Source organism: Rana temporaria, chromosome 10, assembly GCF_905171775.1.
Source record: "Rana temporaria chromosome 10, aRanTem1.1, whole genome shotgun sequence".
Taxonomy (NCBI): Eukaryota; Metazoa; Chordata; class Amphibia; order Anura; family Ranidae; genus Rana; species Rana temporaria.
In genome coordinates, this window is record NC_053498.1 from 44,961,180 (window position 1) to 44,978,182 (window position 17,003).

General features: G+C 47.1%; 1 protein-coding gene across 3 annotated transcripts in view; it reads left to right on the top strand.

The window, feature by feature from the left end:
- The window catches only part of LOC120916549 (polynucleotide kinase 3'-phosphatase), a 777,425-nt gene that overhangs the window by 381,912 nt on the left and 378,510 nt on the right, over positions 1–17,003 (top strand). For all 3 annotated transcript variants that reach the window (XM_040327595.1, XM_040327596.1, XM_040327594.1), the window contains exon 7: positions 12,793–12,900. In XM_040327595.1, the coding sequence (XP_040183529.1) occupies positions 12,793–12,900 (108 nt within the window). The remainder of the gene's footprint in view (positions 1–12,792; positions 12,901–17,003) is intronic.

Below are 17,003 nucleotides of genomic sequence, written 5' to 3' on the forward strand. Positions count from 1 at the left end.
AACATGAGAGTTCAAACCTCTCACATTATATGAGAGAAAACTAATTTCTGTCATCTAAAGGTAGTTTGAGTGTAGTTGTATCTTTCTTGTGGAGTCTCCGAGATGGTCCCCCCCAATACCCTCCCTGCAACCCCCCCACCCCCCTCCCAACCCTTCCCTTGGCCCATTCTTGGCCTAGAAGCCGCTATTGGTAACCTCCACTCCTTCCCCATCGGCTCCTCATCTGGTGGTGATGCTCGAAGATGCTCCTCAGCTGCCCCCCCCCCCATCCCCGACCGACCCAACTCAACCAATTTAATCTACCCAGTCCGGAAATTCCGGAATTACCAAATCTATTTTATGACAGAAACCCGTCAGCTCTTCTGGATGTCTTAGTCGTGCAGGCCCCCCCCCCCCCCTTTAAAACGATAAGACATGCAGGGAAGCCCCATTGATTTTTTACGTTTTGCGTATGCATCAACTCTAATAGGGGTTTTAAGTGTCTTCTCCTTACTAATGTTTCTTTCGATAGGTCAGAGAAAATTTGTAGCTCAGTCTCTCTGTATCTAATGGGAGATTTCCCCCTCAACCTTCCCCAAATTTCCGCTTTGTCCTCATAGTTCCTGAACCGAACTATGACATCTGTTGGACCATTTCTCTCTGTCTGTTTGGGGTTTCCCACTCTATGTACCCTTTCGTTTTTCGGGGGTTTTGCTCCTGCAGACTTCTCTAACAGGGGGTTAAATAGTGAATTCATAATTGCTCTTAGATCTTCTCCTTTTTCTTCCACTATCGCGCAAATTCTTAGATTCTGTTGCCTGTTGCGATTCTCCTGGTCTTCTAAACGGTATAAAGTGACAAGTGCTCCCGCGCTACTATAGATCCTTGAAATACAAACACCTCAACAAATAATATACAGTGCAGCAAAATCTAGCAGTGTTTTACCAAACACAAAAATAGAAATAAAATAGTTAAAAGTGATTCTGCGCAACGTATCTCACATTGCTGTGACACATAAATATAAACACAAGAAATGTGAAATAATAATAAATTGTGAATATAAATATACTAAATAGTCCGTGTATACAAGTGGTATAGGAGAGCTAATAGCTCAAATATTGCAGCAAAATAAAAGTGCAAAACCAGCAACTGATATAGAGCCAAACAAATGTTAAATAAAAGTGATGTGCAAAACGAGCAAAAATAAGTCCTTCAGTGAAACAAATTCCATAGAATATGTATAAAAACTGCCAGATGATCCGATCAGTATGCTGAATCAGGTGTTGAATAAGTGACTAGCAGATGAAGATCAAATCCTTCACTAGGCTCACCAGCCTCTTACCTCTAAGTAGATAAAGATGAGCATCGAATCACACCATGGAAATCCTTTATGGGTAGTCCCTGTCACTTCTCCCCTTGAGCTTGTACCTCGTCTCTACGACCAATTCATATAGTACTCCGCCCAGATAGAAAAAATTGGAGAGAGGGAACAAAAAGAGGAACCTCCAATAGTGAAGCACAGTAAACCAAGTTGTGTTTTATTTAATGAAAAAACCTGTGCTTACATCTAAAAAACAACAAATGTGCAGCAGTTTTAAAAATGAGCGGCGTTCACAGCGCGGCGTACACCTGGAGTGACGTAAGCCGGCGCTGTGAACGCCGCTCATTTTTAAAACTGCTGCACATTTGTTGTTTTTTAGATGTAAGCACAGGTTTTTTCATTAAATAAAACACAACTTGGTTTACTGTGCTTCACTATTGGAGGTTCCTCTTTTTGTTCCCTCTCTCCAATTTTTTCTATCTGGGCGGAGTACTATATGAATTGGTCGTAGAGACGAGGTACAAGCTCAAGGGGAGAAGTGACAGGGACTACCCATAAAGGATTTCCATGGTGTGATTCGATGCTCATCTTTATCTACTTAGAGGTAAGAGGCTGGTGAGCCTAGTGAAGGATTTGATCTTCATCTGCTAGTCACTTATTCAACACCTGATTCAGCATACTGATCGGATCATCTGGCAGTTTTTATACATATTCTATGGAATTTGTTTCACTGAAGGACTTATTTTTGCTCGTTTTGCACATCACTTTTATTTAACATTTGTTTGGCTCTATATCAGTTGCTGGTTTTGCACTTTTATTTTACTTCTAAACGGTATGCTAACATTCTTTGGTTGGCAGTCATGGCCCTGACCTGTGTTTTTAATTTATTTAATTTGTGATCTTGTTCTTCTATTCTTTTTTCTGTCTCTTTCACTCTGTCCAAGAGCCCTCCTAGGTCCGTTCTTAGCCTGTTAATTTCTGTTTTTATCACATTTTCCATCCTCAGTAACATGGCATTCATCTCTGCTTTAGTTGGCGGTTGTGTTTCCTGACCCAGCTCTTTTAATCTACTATGCTCGGGGTCACTTTCAATTGTCGTTTATCCTTTCGAGCGGTCTGAGCTGCCCTCCCCCGTTTTAGTCTCGTTCTTCTTTTTTTAATTTTTTTTACGAGTCCTGGACTTTTGGGGTTTCCTTCTTGGGTCAAATACTGCTGTATCGAGCTGGTCCCCACGTTACTTTTGGGCGCCTTTTGAGGCGACGCCTCTCGTGGATCTATTCATCTTGTTTTTATTGGTGGCTCTAATTCTCTTCCCCAGTTTGAGGGTAGTAAGATGATTTGTCACGACCCCGCTCTGCAGGCTGCTCAAAGGCCCAACGAACCGTGTGTTTTTTCTCTCTGGAAGTCGGACCGTGAGAGCTATCTTTGGACTCGGTACTGAAAGGTGCTCCGGGGTTATGCCGGATATACCAATCTACGCTGCTTACTCCGTAGGCCAAGCCTGAACAGACCTGGACAATTTGCAACAGTTCTACTCTCTGATGTCAAAGGGCCTGACTCCCCCAGTAAGCCGTACCGCAAAAAGTAAGAGTATAAGATCCTATGGATCGCTTTACAAATCCTTATTTCTTTATCGTACATCACGGGACACAGAGCAGCATAGCCATTACATATGGGTTATATAGTGTACCTTCAGGTGATGGACACTGGCACTCTCCGACAGGAAGTTCCCTCCCTATATAACCCCCACCCATAGTGGGAGTACCTCCGTTTTTTCGCCAGTGTCTTAGGTGTTGGTGCACGTTGAGGCTGTGCCTGTAGTAGTCCTTGGGACCAGGGCCAGCTGACCGGATCCGTCCAAGGTGCTTCATAGCCAAAGTGGACGGTACCCGGGCCCCAATTCGTGGATGGGGTTTTGCCTATAATGCCTCTCCTTGGAGGGCTGGACCCTGGGTTCCAGGTCTGGTTTCTATACCTAGAGAATACCTGTTGCCAGTGGTGCTGTATAGGTCCAGGTGTGTGGTGTTCTTTTAAGACCCCGGTCCCTGAAGGTCTATGACCATACCCACGGTGAAGGGGGAAGATTGGGCCTCTTGCAGAGCAATACCCTGCGGCGTGGAAAGGTAAGCAGGGGGCCTACGGAACTTGGTTTGTCAGTAGGCTTCCTACAGGGGATTCTTGGGCAGCCTATTTATGCCTCTGTGCATGGGCAAAGGAGAACCACAAAGTTTCTAAACGGGATGGCTCAAAACACCCAGGTATAGTTTCCCCTGGCTGGGCTAGTAGGCTGCTGCTGCTTCTGTCATGGGGCAGGGTGTTCCACAGAGAGGGAACCATACCATTAGGGAGACAGTTGAAGGTTTCCCGTTTTACCTGTGTCTGCTGTTCCAGCGTTTCCGGAGTCATGGGATTCCATTCCTGATGCTCCTCTCCACATGGCTTCCTGCTTCCCCTGGCGGCGTCCGGAGCGCGCGTGCGTTACTTATCTGTGCGTGCGCATGCATGCGCGAAGCGCGCCCGCGCGGGGCGGGGGCGGGTGACGCCGGACGGCTCCTCCTCCCTGCACACAGGGAGGATAAATCCTGGAGGGCTATTCAGTCTGTGAAGGCTGTGGAGGGACACGGAGCAGCGATGCTGGCTACAGCATAGGAAGGTTTGATAGAGCTTTCTGGCACAGTGACACTCGGTGGCAGTTGTTGGAAGTACACCTTACTAAAAGAGCCTCTGGCTTAAAGTTTGCATTCAAAGCCTGTGTACTATGCAGCACCTTGAACACTTAGGGGTGCTCACCTAGCCCAGCATTAGGGGGTCAATACCAGACTGGTAGTTGAAGCCCTTGGGGCTCAGTATTGATTTTCCTTTTTTATAGGTTATGAGAGGTTTGGAGTCCCTCTAACATTACCCTATCCTATTGTTTCACATTTATTTAATTATATGTGTATTTCCTCCAGCTATTACAGTCAGTTGTATACTAGCGGAGTGCCTCAGAATTTGTATATTATGGCTCCTAAGGGTGCAGGTAGCGCTAAAAACGCTAAGACCGTTAAAAAACCAAAGGGTTCTCCATCAGGCTCTGAGGATATCCAAAATCCAGCGGCCCCTGCTGCTCCGGAATGCCCGGAGGTTGTTGTCCTAGGTGAGCCATCAGGGTTGCTAGGTGCTACGGCTGGCCCTACTCAACCAGCTCCTTCCTATGTGACGGAAGAGATGTTAGCCTCCACCTTGGGTGGATTGGAAAAGAGGATGGCCGCTCTAATTACGGCATCTTTGTCAGGGAAGAAGCGGGTTAGATCCCCGTCTCCCAGGTCTGAGTCTCTGGAGGAGGATATCCTCTCCGCTGACGAATTGGAAGATCTAGGAGACCAGACTGAGGATCACCTTGACAATTTAGGTTCTGAGGACTCTACAATAGAGGAACCTTTTTCAGCTTCTCACGCAGAAAGACTGTGGGTTCAGTCCCTAACGGATATGGTGCGGTTGGCTTTTAAGATACCTGTGCCTCAGCCTCTGGCCTCCGCGGTATCCTCATTGGGCTCCCTGAAAGCGCCCCAAGCCAATTTGGTATTCCCGGTACATCCTTTGTTAAAGGACCTGATTTTTCAGGACTGGGCTAAGCCGGACAGGATTTTTCTGCCTCCCAAAAGGTTTGCAGTCATGTACCCCTTAGAGGAAGAGTTTTCGAAGAAATGGGCTGTCCCTACTGTGGACGCGGCCATCTCATGTGTCAATAAATCTTTAACGTGTCCAGTAGACAATATCCACATGTTTAAAGACCCTGTGGATAAAAGGCTTGAGACCTTATTGAAGGCATCCTTTGCCACAGCGGGGGCAGTGGTCCAGCCGGCTGTAGCCGCCATTGGCATCTGCCAGGCTTTAAAGGACCAAGCAAAGCAGGCCCTAAAGGACCTCCCAGCCCAACAAGCTCAGGAGCTGGCTGATCTACCTAGGGCCTTATGTTTCGCGGTAGACGCAATCAAGGATTCGATCCAACAAGCTTCTCGCTTATCCCTATTTTTGGTTCATATGAGGAGATTGCTTTGGTTGAAAAACTGGTCTGCAGAAACCCCCTGCAAGAAACTCCTTACTGGATTCTCCTTTCAGGGAGAAAGATTGTTTGGAGAAGATCTTGACAAATATATACAAAAGATCTCTAGTGGTAAGAGCACCCTCTTGCCGGTTAAGAAAAGGTTCCGGGGTCCCTCTTTTAAGCGTCCAACCTCTCCTGTCCCAGGGCCCTCATTCTCTAGGCAGTATCGACGGCCTCCTGGACGCGCAGCTGCAAACAGGCCACAGGGGCAAGCTGCAGGAAACAAGAGACCATGGAACCGTAAGCCGGTTAAGACTGCCCCTAAGGCAGCCTTGTGAAGGGGCGCCCCCACTCTCTCGGGTGGGGGAAGACTCCGGTTCTTCTCGGAGTTGTGGGGGGCCAAAGTTACTGACCAATGGGTTCTGTCCTCAGTGACTCAGGGGTACAAACTGGAGTTTCGGGAGTTCCCCCCTCCTCACTTTCAAGCGTCAAGACTTCCAGGCGACCCTCAAAAGCAGGCATCACTTCTGTCCGCCCTAGAGCGACTCCTATCTCAAGGAGTGATTATGGAAGTACCAGCAGGGGAGCAAGGACAAGGGTTTTACTCAAACCTCTTCATTGTCCCGAAGCCAAACGGCGACGTCAGGCCTATACTGGACCTAAAGTCATTAAACCGCTTTCTAAGAGTCCGGTCCTTTCGAATGGAGTCCATTCGCTCGGTGGTGGCCGCCCTTCAAGGAAGGGAGTTCTTGGCCTCCATCGATATACAGGACGCGTACCTGCACGTTCCGATTTTCCCAGGCCATTACAGGTTTCTGCGTTTTGCCCTAAACTATCGGCATTATCAGTTCGTGGCCCTTCCGTTCGGACTAGCCACGGCCCCTCGGGTTTTTACGAAAATCCTGGCCCCTGTGTTAGCCATCCTAAGGGAACAGGGCATTCTGGTCATGGCCTACTTAGACGATCTTCTGGTAGTCGACCACTCAGCGGCCGGCTTAAATCGGGCAGTGTTGCTAGTAGTAAACTGCCTAGAGTCCCTGGGTTGGGTTTTAAACCGGGACAAATCGGCCTTACAGCCCACAAGAAGGTTGGAGTATCTAGGTCTAATTTTAGATACAAGACGACAACGGATCTTCCTGCCCCAGTCCAGAGTAGACTCGATAAGGGAGTTAATCCAGATAGTCCTAAGCAGCACAAGGCCATCTATACGCCTCTGCATGCGCCTGTTGGGGAAGCTAGTGGCCACCTTCGAGGCAGTGCCCTATGCCCAGATCCATTCTCGGAGGCTACAGAGAGCAATTCTCACGGCCTGGGACAAAAGACTCCAGGCCTTGGATCTTCCCATTTCTCTTCCCTATGCGGTAAGGCAGAGTCTGTGTTGGTGGCTAGTCACAAAAAATCTTCTGAAAGGAAGATCGTTCAGTCCCCCCTCATGGAGGATAGTAACCACGGATGCCAGCCTATCGGGCTGGGGTGCAGTCCTAGACGATTTAACCCTACAGGGGAAATGGTCAAGGGCAGAATCAGCCCTACCCATAAATGTCTTAGAGATCCGAGCAGCTCGGTTGGCTCTTTTGGGCTGGACGGAGATTCTGCAGGGCTCCCCAGTAAGGGTACAATCCGACAATGCCACTGCCGTGGCTTATATAAACCACCAGGGCGGCACCAGGAGTCAGGCAGCCCAGAGGGAGGTAGATCGGATCTTTCATGGGCAGAAGCCCATGTCCCCTGCATCTCAGCTATCTTTATCCCCGGGGTGGACAATTGGCAAGCAGACTTCCTCAGCCGCCAACAGATGTCCCCAGGGGAGTGGTCCCTCCACCCCGAAGTGTTCCAGGACATCTGCCGGAAGTGGGGTACTCCGGAGGTGGACGTTATGGCGTCCAGATTCAATGCCAAAGTAGCAAAGTTTGTCTCTCGAACGAGGGATCCATTGGCCTGCGGGACGGATGCCTTGGTGTGCCCTTGGCATCAGTTTGCGCTAATCTATGCCTTCCCTCCAATACGGATGCTACCCCGTCTTCTTCACAGAATTCAAAGGGAACGCAAGCCAGCGATTCTAGTGGCCCCGAAGGCCTTGGTACTCCTTAATAGTAAGGATGGCGATAGAGGAACCTTGGGTCCTACCGTTACGGCCAGACCTCCTCTCACAAGGGCCGTTCTTCCATCCTGCTTTACAGGCCCTAAATTTGACGGCCTGGCGGCTGAGTCCCTGATTCTCAGAAACAGAGGCCTTTCAGGGCAGGTCATTTCCACCCTTATAAGCGCAAGAAAACCAGTTTCCAGGTTAATATACTAGGGTGTGGAAGGCCTATATTACCTGGTGTGAGACCAGGAAATGGGATCCCCGCAAATATACCATTGGGAGAATCCTGCAGTTTTTACAGTTGGGAGTGGAAAAAGGTTCGGCGGGCAGCACAATCAAGGGGCAGGTGTCTGCCTTGTCGGTCTTCTTCCAGAGACCTTTGGCTGCCCATTCTTTAATGAAATCCTTTTTACAAGGTGTTATTCGGGTGAATCCCCCGATTAAAGCTCCCCTGTATCCTTGGGATCTAAATTTGGTTCTATCGGCCTTGCAAAGGCAGCCCTTTGAGCCCTTGTCCGCGATCCCTTTGGTCCTTTTGACTAGGAAACTAGTGTTTCTGGTGGCCATGGCATCCGCCAGAAGAGTGTCGGAGTTGGCAGCCTTGTCATGTAAGGCACCTTATTTATTACTGCATAAGGACAGGGTCGTTTTGTGGCCGCTTCCGTCCTTCCTGCCTAAGGTGGTGTCTAATTTTTACCTTAATCAAGATGTGATTCTTCCATCATTTTTTCCAAAGCCTTCTTCTAAGGAAGAGAGGTTACTACATTCCTTGTAATACATATAGATAGATGGCGCATAACCAGGAGAGCACAGTCAATAATTGAAAAGTACATATATCATAAGGTCCATGTCAATAATGAAAAATGAATGAATCAATGAATCAATAGTCCAATATAGGTCCAATAGCACTTTAGTGGCAGCAAAATCCTGAAGCAGAAGCAGACTCTGAAAGATATGTATAAACAAAAAGAGAAAATGCGCCAACCTAAGTGCAGTAAGTGGGTATTTAATTCAAGCAATTGTTGCACAGTAAAAATGGCTACTCACAAAACCAGTGTTAACACAGGCATGTAATGGAAGGAGCGACTGGTCCGGTGTCACAACGTGTCATCAACAGTACAACAGGCTGGTCTCATATCCTGGTCCCCTGGGCGATGGAAATGAAGGTCCAAGGTGTTCGGGAGCCTTTGGGGAACCCCAGAGAGTACAGGAGCCGTGGATGCTGTATAAGAAGCGGCGTGCGTTCCAGCGTGGAACGCAACGTATCGCCGTACAACCGGAAGTGACGTAGGGGCTTCGGACAGCCAATGGGATGACGCGTTTCTCAGCCTCCGCTGGTTCATCAGATCCATCTGAATCTGATGAACCAGCGGAGGCTGAGAAACGCGTCATCCCATTGGCTGTCCGAAGCCCCTACGTCACTTCCGGTTGTACGGCGATACGTTGCGTTCCACGCTGGAACGCACGCCGCTTCTGATACAGCATCCACGGCTCCTGTACTCTCTGGGGTTCCCCAAAGGCTCCCGAACACCTTGGACCTTCATTTCCATCGCCCAGGGGACCAGGATATGAGACCAGCCTGTTGTACTGTTGATGACACGTTGTGACACCGGACCAGCCGCTCCTTCCATTACATTCCTGTGTTAACACTGGTTTTGTGAGTAGCCATTTTTACTGTGCAAAAATTTATTGAATTAAATACCCACTTACTGCACTTAGGTTGGCGCATTTTCTCTTTTTGTTTATACTACATTCCTTGGATGTAGTCAGAGCTGTAAAGATTTACTTGGAAGCTACAGCCCAGATTCGTAAGACTGACGTCTTATTCATTCTGCCAGAAGGGCCAGGCAGCGTCTAAAGCCACTATTTCTAAGTGGATTAGGCAGACAATTATACAGGCCTATGGCCTGAAGGGGAAGAGTCCACCCTTATCGGTTAAGGCTCATTCCACTAGAGCTGTGAGTGCCTCTTGGGCAGCGTATCACCAGGTCTCTATGGCTCAGGTCTGCAGGGCAGCGACCTGGTCGTCTGTCCACACATTTGCAAAGTTTTATCAAATGGACGTTAGGAGGAACGCTGATTCAGCTTTTGGACAGGCGGTCCTCCAGGCCGCAATTTAACCTCCTCCTGTCCGGTGGCACCTCCTGTTTGTTTTTTTCTGGTTGTCTCCCTCCCCTCATGGAGCATTGCTTGGGGACATCCCATATGTAATGGCTATGCTGCTCTGTGTCCCGTGATGTACGATAAAGAAAAAGGGATTTTTAATAACAGCTTACCTGAAAAATCCTTTTCTTGTAGTACATCACGGGACACGGAGCTCCCACCCCTCTTATGGGGAATTTTGGGATGCATATTGCTTGCTACAAAACTGAGGTACTCCCACTATGGGTGGGGGTTATATAGGGAGGGAACTTCCTGTCGGAGAGTGCCAGTGTCCATCACCTGAAGGTACACTATATAACCCATATGTAATGGCTATGCTGCTCTGTGTCCCGTGATGTACTACAAGAAAAGGATTTTTCAGGTAAGCTGTTTATTAAAAATCCCTTTATCACAGGCCCAGCTAGTTTTTTTTTTTTTTTTACAAGTCATGAATCAGGAAAAAACATCATAGAAAAACAGAAATAAACACTTCCTATTCTTCAATATAGCACACCAAAGTAGATTTTACCGCTGGACCTTGTGGTGTATTTACATGGGAGTTCCTCTTAGGACTTAAATCGCAGTAGATAAAAGACCACTTTCATACATGAGAAGTGTAAGTGTGGAGTAGTCCTGGACAATCCTGGGCAATTTAAACCAGTTCTATTTCATGCGGCCAGAGGTCCTGTCTCCCCCAATAAAGATTCAAAACAAAGTGAGAGCATGAGGTCCAATAGTCTACTATTACTATTCCTTTTAGCACTAGCCCCAGTTGTTTCACAAGTTGTTTTTAAACGTCCTAAATCATAGTACAGCAACCGGGAAAATAAAGATGCCCCCTTCCTGCTCTTTCACACATCATATCAGGGTAACTCGGCAGCCAAACCCCACTGTGTACTACACATCAAGCCAACCCAGGGTTGGAAGAAACAATTAGTATCAGAGCTCATTCACAAATAAGTGATGGGGGGGGGGGGGGGGCGGGGTGTTATATTGGTCACATGTCCCGGATACACTTACTAGAGTCTTTCAGACTACAATCCCTGCCGAACCTAAACATTGCTTGATTGGTTTACTTGACACACTACTGATGGAAAAGCTGTGGCGAGGGCTCTCTTCCAGGCTCGCAAGTTAATCATGAGGCACTGGAAATCCACGGAGCCCCCTACGTTGCAGGAATGGGTTACCCAAATGGGTGACACTATTCGCTTAGAAAAGCTAGTATATCAACACAGGGGTAAGAGGCAAGTTTGATAGATTATGGGCCCCATGGCTGGGAGTTCCCGGACTAGCCCCATTGGATCTGGTTTATGACCAATTGTTCTAGGATCGGTTATTGTTCTCACGTTTCCACCTATGTGTATGGGGAGTGGTGGGGTGGTCAGCTCTGGGCGGTGGAGAGTGGTTTGCCAATGTTCTTTCAGTTTTGTTTTGTTTGTTCTTTTGCTCTTATGTATGCTGAACCTTGCAGATCTTTTGCATTTGCTTTGCTCTGAACCGTGTATGTGTGTATACCTTTTGTGCTCAATAAACATGTTTTGTTCGATTAAAAAAAAAAAAACATTTTGAAGTCAGTCCTGGTTTCGACTCAGTGTTTGGAGTACCTAAGGTTGATCCAAACACCTCGGTGGCGAAGGTTTTTCTTCCCCTGGAGAACTTGCAGACTCTTCAGTCTACAGTGAGGGTGTTGGCTTCATGCAGTATCTGTGGAGTTACAAGGAACTTCCCCAGCTGAAGCGCTGGTCACCGGACAGAGGGTTCAAGACCTCTGCCCCACCCCTGTGGCAGTTCTGGAGGCTCTGGGTGAGAAGGTGGCGATCACTTCCCAGCAGCAGCAGATACAGGGGGAGAAGGGAGAGGAGGTGCTCATCGTCCCTCCCCAACAGTTGGCCAGGGTGGAGAAGGTGGTCTTTCCTCCCCAGCAAATGCGTCTGTCTCACAGGTGTGCGGGGCGGCGATTTGGTCGTCTGTTCACACTTTTTCCAGATTTTACATGGTTGCTGTAAGTGTATCTTCTGATGCTTCTTTCGGCCGCTAGGTTTTGCAGGGGGCTGTTTACTGTTACACCTCCTCTGTTAAGGAGCTCTGCTTGTTTTTGGGGTGAAGTTAAAATTGGTTTTGCTGACACTGTTCCCACCCCTATTTTTTTACACTGCTTGGGGACGTCCCACTTGTCAAGATTTAAGGCGCTGTGTCCCTCCATGGACGATAAGAGAAAATACGATTTTTTTGTACTCGCTGTAAAATCCTTTTCTCTGACGTCCATGGACGGACACAGCACCCACCCCTTCTTTTTTAGGTTTGTACTGCTTGTTACGAACTGAGGCTGCATACTGCAGGGAGGAGGGTTATGTCTGGAGGGTCCACCCCCTGGGCAGGGCTGTTCAACTCTGTTAAAGTAACATGTATTTAATTATCTAACATGTTTCTGCCTAGTCCTCTCCTGTAAACAGGGAACATAACCCACTTGTCAAGATTTAAGGAGCTGTGTCCGTCCATGGATGTCAGAGAAAAGGATTTTACGGTGAGTCCAAAAAAATCCTATTTTTCTGTCAATATGGGGTGCTGTGTGTACATTGAGGATAAAAATTAACTTAAAAAATATTAAAAGCCAGCAGCTAAAAATACTGCACTTTTAATAAATGGACACTTGCCAGTCTTGGAGTCCAGCGATGTCGACAGCAGAAGACGATCAATCGCTCATCTCTCTGCTGCCCCCACCGCTATCCTCGGTGAGGAAATCAGGAAGTAAAGCGTTGCGGCTTCACTGCCCCATTCCCTACTGCACATGGGCGAGACGTGCTGCGCCGTCCTCACTGGTCCCCTGCTGTGTTCTGAGAGCCGTGTTTCCCAGAACACAAAATGGGGGGGGGGGGGGGTGAGACACCACCCGCAGGTACCTGCAGTGTTTTCCTGGAAGTGGGTGCAAATACCTGTCTTAGACAGGTATCTGCACCCCCCTCCCCCTGAAAGGTGCCAAATGTGACACCGCAGGGGGGGAGGGTTCCGATGAGCGGATGTTCCACTTTAGGGTGGAGCTCCACTTTAAATGATTTTAGCAAATGGCTGCAATATAACAAAGAGTGAAAATTTTAAGGGGGCCTGAATACTTTCCGTACCCACTGTATATGGAAACGGCTCTAAACAGTCTAAAGTTACATTTTATTGGTATTCGTTAATTTCCTCTAATGCCTCTTATATTTTTTTTACTGATTCATCTTTTTGCTGTTCTGTCAGGTGGTTTTTTTGACCAATCAGATGGGAATTAGCCGTGGTAAACTGAGGCCTGAAGTTTTCAAAGCGAAAGTTGAAGCAATTTTGGATCAACTTGATATACCTGTACAGGTCAGTATTAAACACCCCAAAAATGCTGCTAAAAAAAAATGGTTTTATCTTGGTGTTCTCTTCTCTTAAAAACCCAAAAGTATTACATTACACACTTGGATGGGATGTTGTATTTATTAATCATACAGTACAAGACACAGGATCTTTACTCATTAGCCATGGTGTTATATGCAACTACCTTCATGTGATTGGACACTTGCAAAAAAAAAAATCTTCAGATACATTCCTCCTATTATAACCCCTCTCATTCCCAGATTTCTCAGTTTTCTTCTAGTTTCCTTAGGCGGTCCCTCCCTCCAGACCTCTTCCCTTTACTTAGAAAATGTACGTCTTTCCTGTGGATTTTCTGGCTTCACCATTGCCACTGCAGCTCCTAGATCTGTTGATGTCGCAAGTGAGTCTTGGGGGGGGGGGGGAGACCCTGCTTGGATGAAGATGATAGGCCAGCCTGTATTGTTTGTTTGGGTACTGGATCCTGCATGGACCCTCACTTGGCACACTGCTATGCTTGCAGTGGAGCCCTGTAGCCGATGGTTATTTTGGGGGGATATGCCCACTAGGAGGGTGTAGCTAGGATTGAGCCTTCCCCTTGTATTTTGTCTGGAGTGTGAAGACATCTGCCATGATAAGTACAGGGCTTGTTCCCCTTGTATCTGCCCCAGGGGGACTGGCGCTCCCATGATTCAATCACTAAGAAGCGCCAACTGCAACCCTTTAAATGTGTTGCAGCTATGGATGGGAAGTGCCTACCATTTAATTTTTATAATTTCCTTTTCCCAAACTGGTGCAAGTCTGTCTCATCTGTGTCTGATGTGTCTGATCTTGATCACAGCAGCTTCACTGCGTGAATGTGTAATGTTTCTTTGAATGTACTTTCTCTGGCCAGCAGCAATCCAAGGCTCCCTCCAAAGTACAGAATATCAGTCCCCAGATGCCTACTTGGTTGCAGCCCTCTCTTTAGCAGCAGAAGTTGCGAGTATCCCTCTGGGGATACTTTTATACTACACGTGGCAGATCACAGGTGCAGGTGTAAGGGGTCAGATGGCCTTGCTAGCGGAGACTCCGCAAAGGTGTCAGGTGCAAGTCCATCTCCACAGGGCACTAATATCCTTTGTTCAGATAGTCTGTTTCCCTGCTTTAATCTGGGCACGCCACTGACTTTGCTCAGCCTTTCAAAGATAGAAAACACCAATTTAGGTCCACCAGCCACACACTGCCACAATAGCACCAAACAGACCCTGGCCGATAAGAGAAAAAACAAAGTGCTGACGGCCTCACTACTGTAAAAATCACCTTTTATTTATAAAATTGCCAACCGGGGTAAAAACTATCAAGGAAATGACAGTGGAGCAGGGTGATCCGGTCTTTTCTGGGGTAAAAGGGTGTTCATTCCCCCCGATGACCACCTTGATAAAGATTCCAGGGATTTGCCTTTTCCTGTTGCTAAGAAAAAGTTCCATTTGTTTCTTCCAAGCCTCCAAAGCAAAGCCTGGAACTCATTTCTGCTGTAAGTTCAGGATACGCAAGTCCTTTAGGTCCATGAACACATCAGCCTCACGTAAGGGGCACACCCAGTTATCAGAGTGGTACAAATGTCTGAAGAAATCGAATTGCACACTTTAACATGAGAAATTATACATTTACGGGACAATAGTGAAAGAGGTCGACCAGATACAAGTCCACTTAGTACTACATTTTATCCCTCCTATCCAAGTGTAATCCACCACTAGGGCCCCTTTCTTTTTCCTCTCCCTTTTAAACCCCCTTCCCCCCCCCCATCCCCTAATTTCTGGCGTTTTTATCAAATATAAATCAGAAACCCCATTAGATTAAAATGCATCAATATGAGCAAATGGATACAAAAAGAAACTACAATAATATAAACTTTATTTTGCATTTAAGCCATCAACAACGACGGCAATAGATATAATAGTAGGCACCATGTTAGGCATCATGTAGCATCATTGAGGGATTTTGTCACAATCTATTTGCATGTTGCATCTTGTTTTTTGTAGATGTTTAGAGGGTCTGCAGTTCCCCCATTAAAGCCAATATGTGGGATATGGGTATGTATGCATGGGCGCAGATACACACATGATCACTGACTCAGTGTTGGATCGGCATTTCCCATTGAGGTCCCTGTGAGGTCCACGTTCACGCCTTTTGGGGTCCCCTTTTGGGGTCTGGCTAGAAGCATATACTTTAGAAAAGAATTGTGTTTTGAATGGGATGTTTTCACCCTCCGACCACTAGAGGGTGGACATTGATGTTTTTCCCCCTTAGGATTATGATACTATTGAGTAAAAGTGACCTTTTTACCCTCCACCACTAGAGGGCGGACATCGAGGTCTATCCTCCATAGTATAACGCTACCATAGAGCGGCAGTGACGTTTCAGCCCTTTGGCTGCAGAGGTTGGAGCGGTTTGTCTCCCCTCTGCACATAGGGAGATGTTTGATTCGCGCCGTGCACGGCGCGCGGCACATTGCGAGTACGGCGCGCGCGCCACGTCGCGCGCATGCGCACTAATTGATGGAGCGCACCATCGTCCTATTTTGGCTGGCGTGCGTTCCAGCTGATATGCATGGAGCTGTTTGAGCGATCCTTCGGAGAGTGGCGTCAATCGGGTGACAGGTAAGCCCTACATACTATCTCCACTTGGGAATCATATATAGGAGTACCCCTTTCCCTGTATACCCGGTCCACAATTATATGCTTGGAGCTAATGATAGGGGACAAAGTCCCTATGTGATGCCAGCTTAAAAATTGAGGCTGAACTGGTATGAGACTACCCTCATGAATGAGATATGTGCTCTGAGGGCTAGGAGGAGGGGCCCATGGTAAGCCCCCCCCTCCTTATCTGGGAGGAGTAAATCTTGACCCTGACCTATCAGCACAGGTTTGTCGGTCCACATGTGTGGGTGTGTGTGTGTGTGTGTGTGTACATGTGTATATATATTCCAACAAACACCACGGCGAGGGAGCACTGCAGACCACTTAGCTCTGAAGAAAGGGGTACGCCCCTGAAACGCGTCAGCTGTAATATTGACTGTTGGTTCAAACGATTATTCGTGTTCCACTGATGTTGCTGGACATCTGCTGCACTCATTTTAAAGCCTGATTTTAACTCCAATTTTGTGAGTATAACTATTGATTTTAATATTTGAATAAATACATTTTAACAGTATCACACTAGGTCGGTGCGCCCTCCGCTCCTTTTTTTTCTCTTTTATAGTTCTATGAATTCCCACGATTCTGAGGAGGGCTGCAAGACTCTAGAGGATAACTTTTAATTGAACTGCACCACCTCATAGCACTTCCCGAAAATACCAGAGCGCAGGAGATTTGTTTTTGTATATCTACAAATGTCTGCTTCCCATTGTGGCTGCCTGGTCCTAGTACATTTCAGATGTATGGATCCAACATGCTATGTCCATATGCTACAAATTTGAGTTTTCGTCTCTACCTCCACGCTTCAAGTTCTCAAACTTGCCACACCTTCATGCTGCTGTGTTGCAATGTCTCTTTTAAGGGGTCAAAGCCATTGTCCCGAAAAAGTAGAGGTTTCCAGGTGTATAGTTAAAACTGTTCACCATAAACTCATGTGTGAGGAGTCATTGTCCAAGGCCCACTCGACTTTAAATAAAGCTTTGAAACGTCCCACCTTGCAGGGTTTGCTTAAATGTAGGGAGAAGTATTCATTGGATCTCAGACCTTGACATTGATGATTGGGATCATGTTTGGGATTATCCATTTAAGCAATTAATATCCACCAGAGACAGACCTGTACAATTTAAAAAAATTCTACCTCACGCCTGCCTGCGAGGGTGAGAAATTTTTGACCTCTAATTCTGCCGTGTGCTGCAGATGTGCCAGCAAGAATGCAGGCTTTTCTCACATCTTCTAGACTTGTCCAGAAATAGAACCCTGTTGGTCTTGGGTCTCGCAATTTTTTGTGACTTTTACTAATTTTCAGATACCTCTGGTGGTGCCATTGGCCCACAAAAGGGCTACTAGATTGCTACTTGGTTTACGGCTTTATTATGCAAGAAAAGCAATTGTTTTTTCAAACGTCCCTTGCTCCACCTACCCTCAATAAGTGGA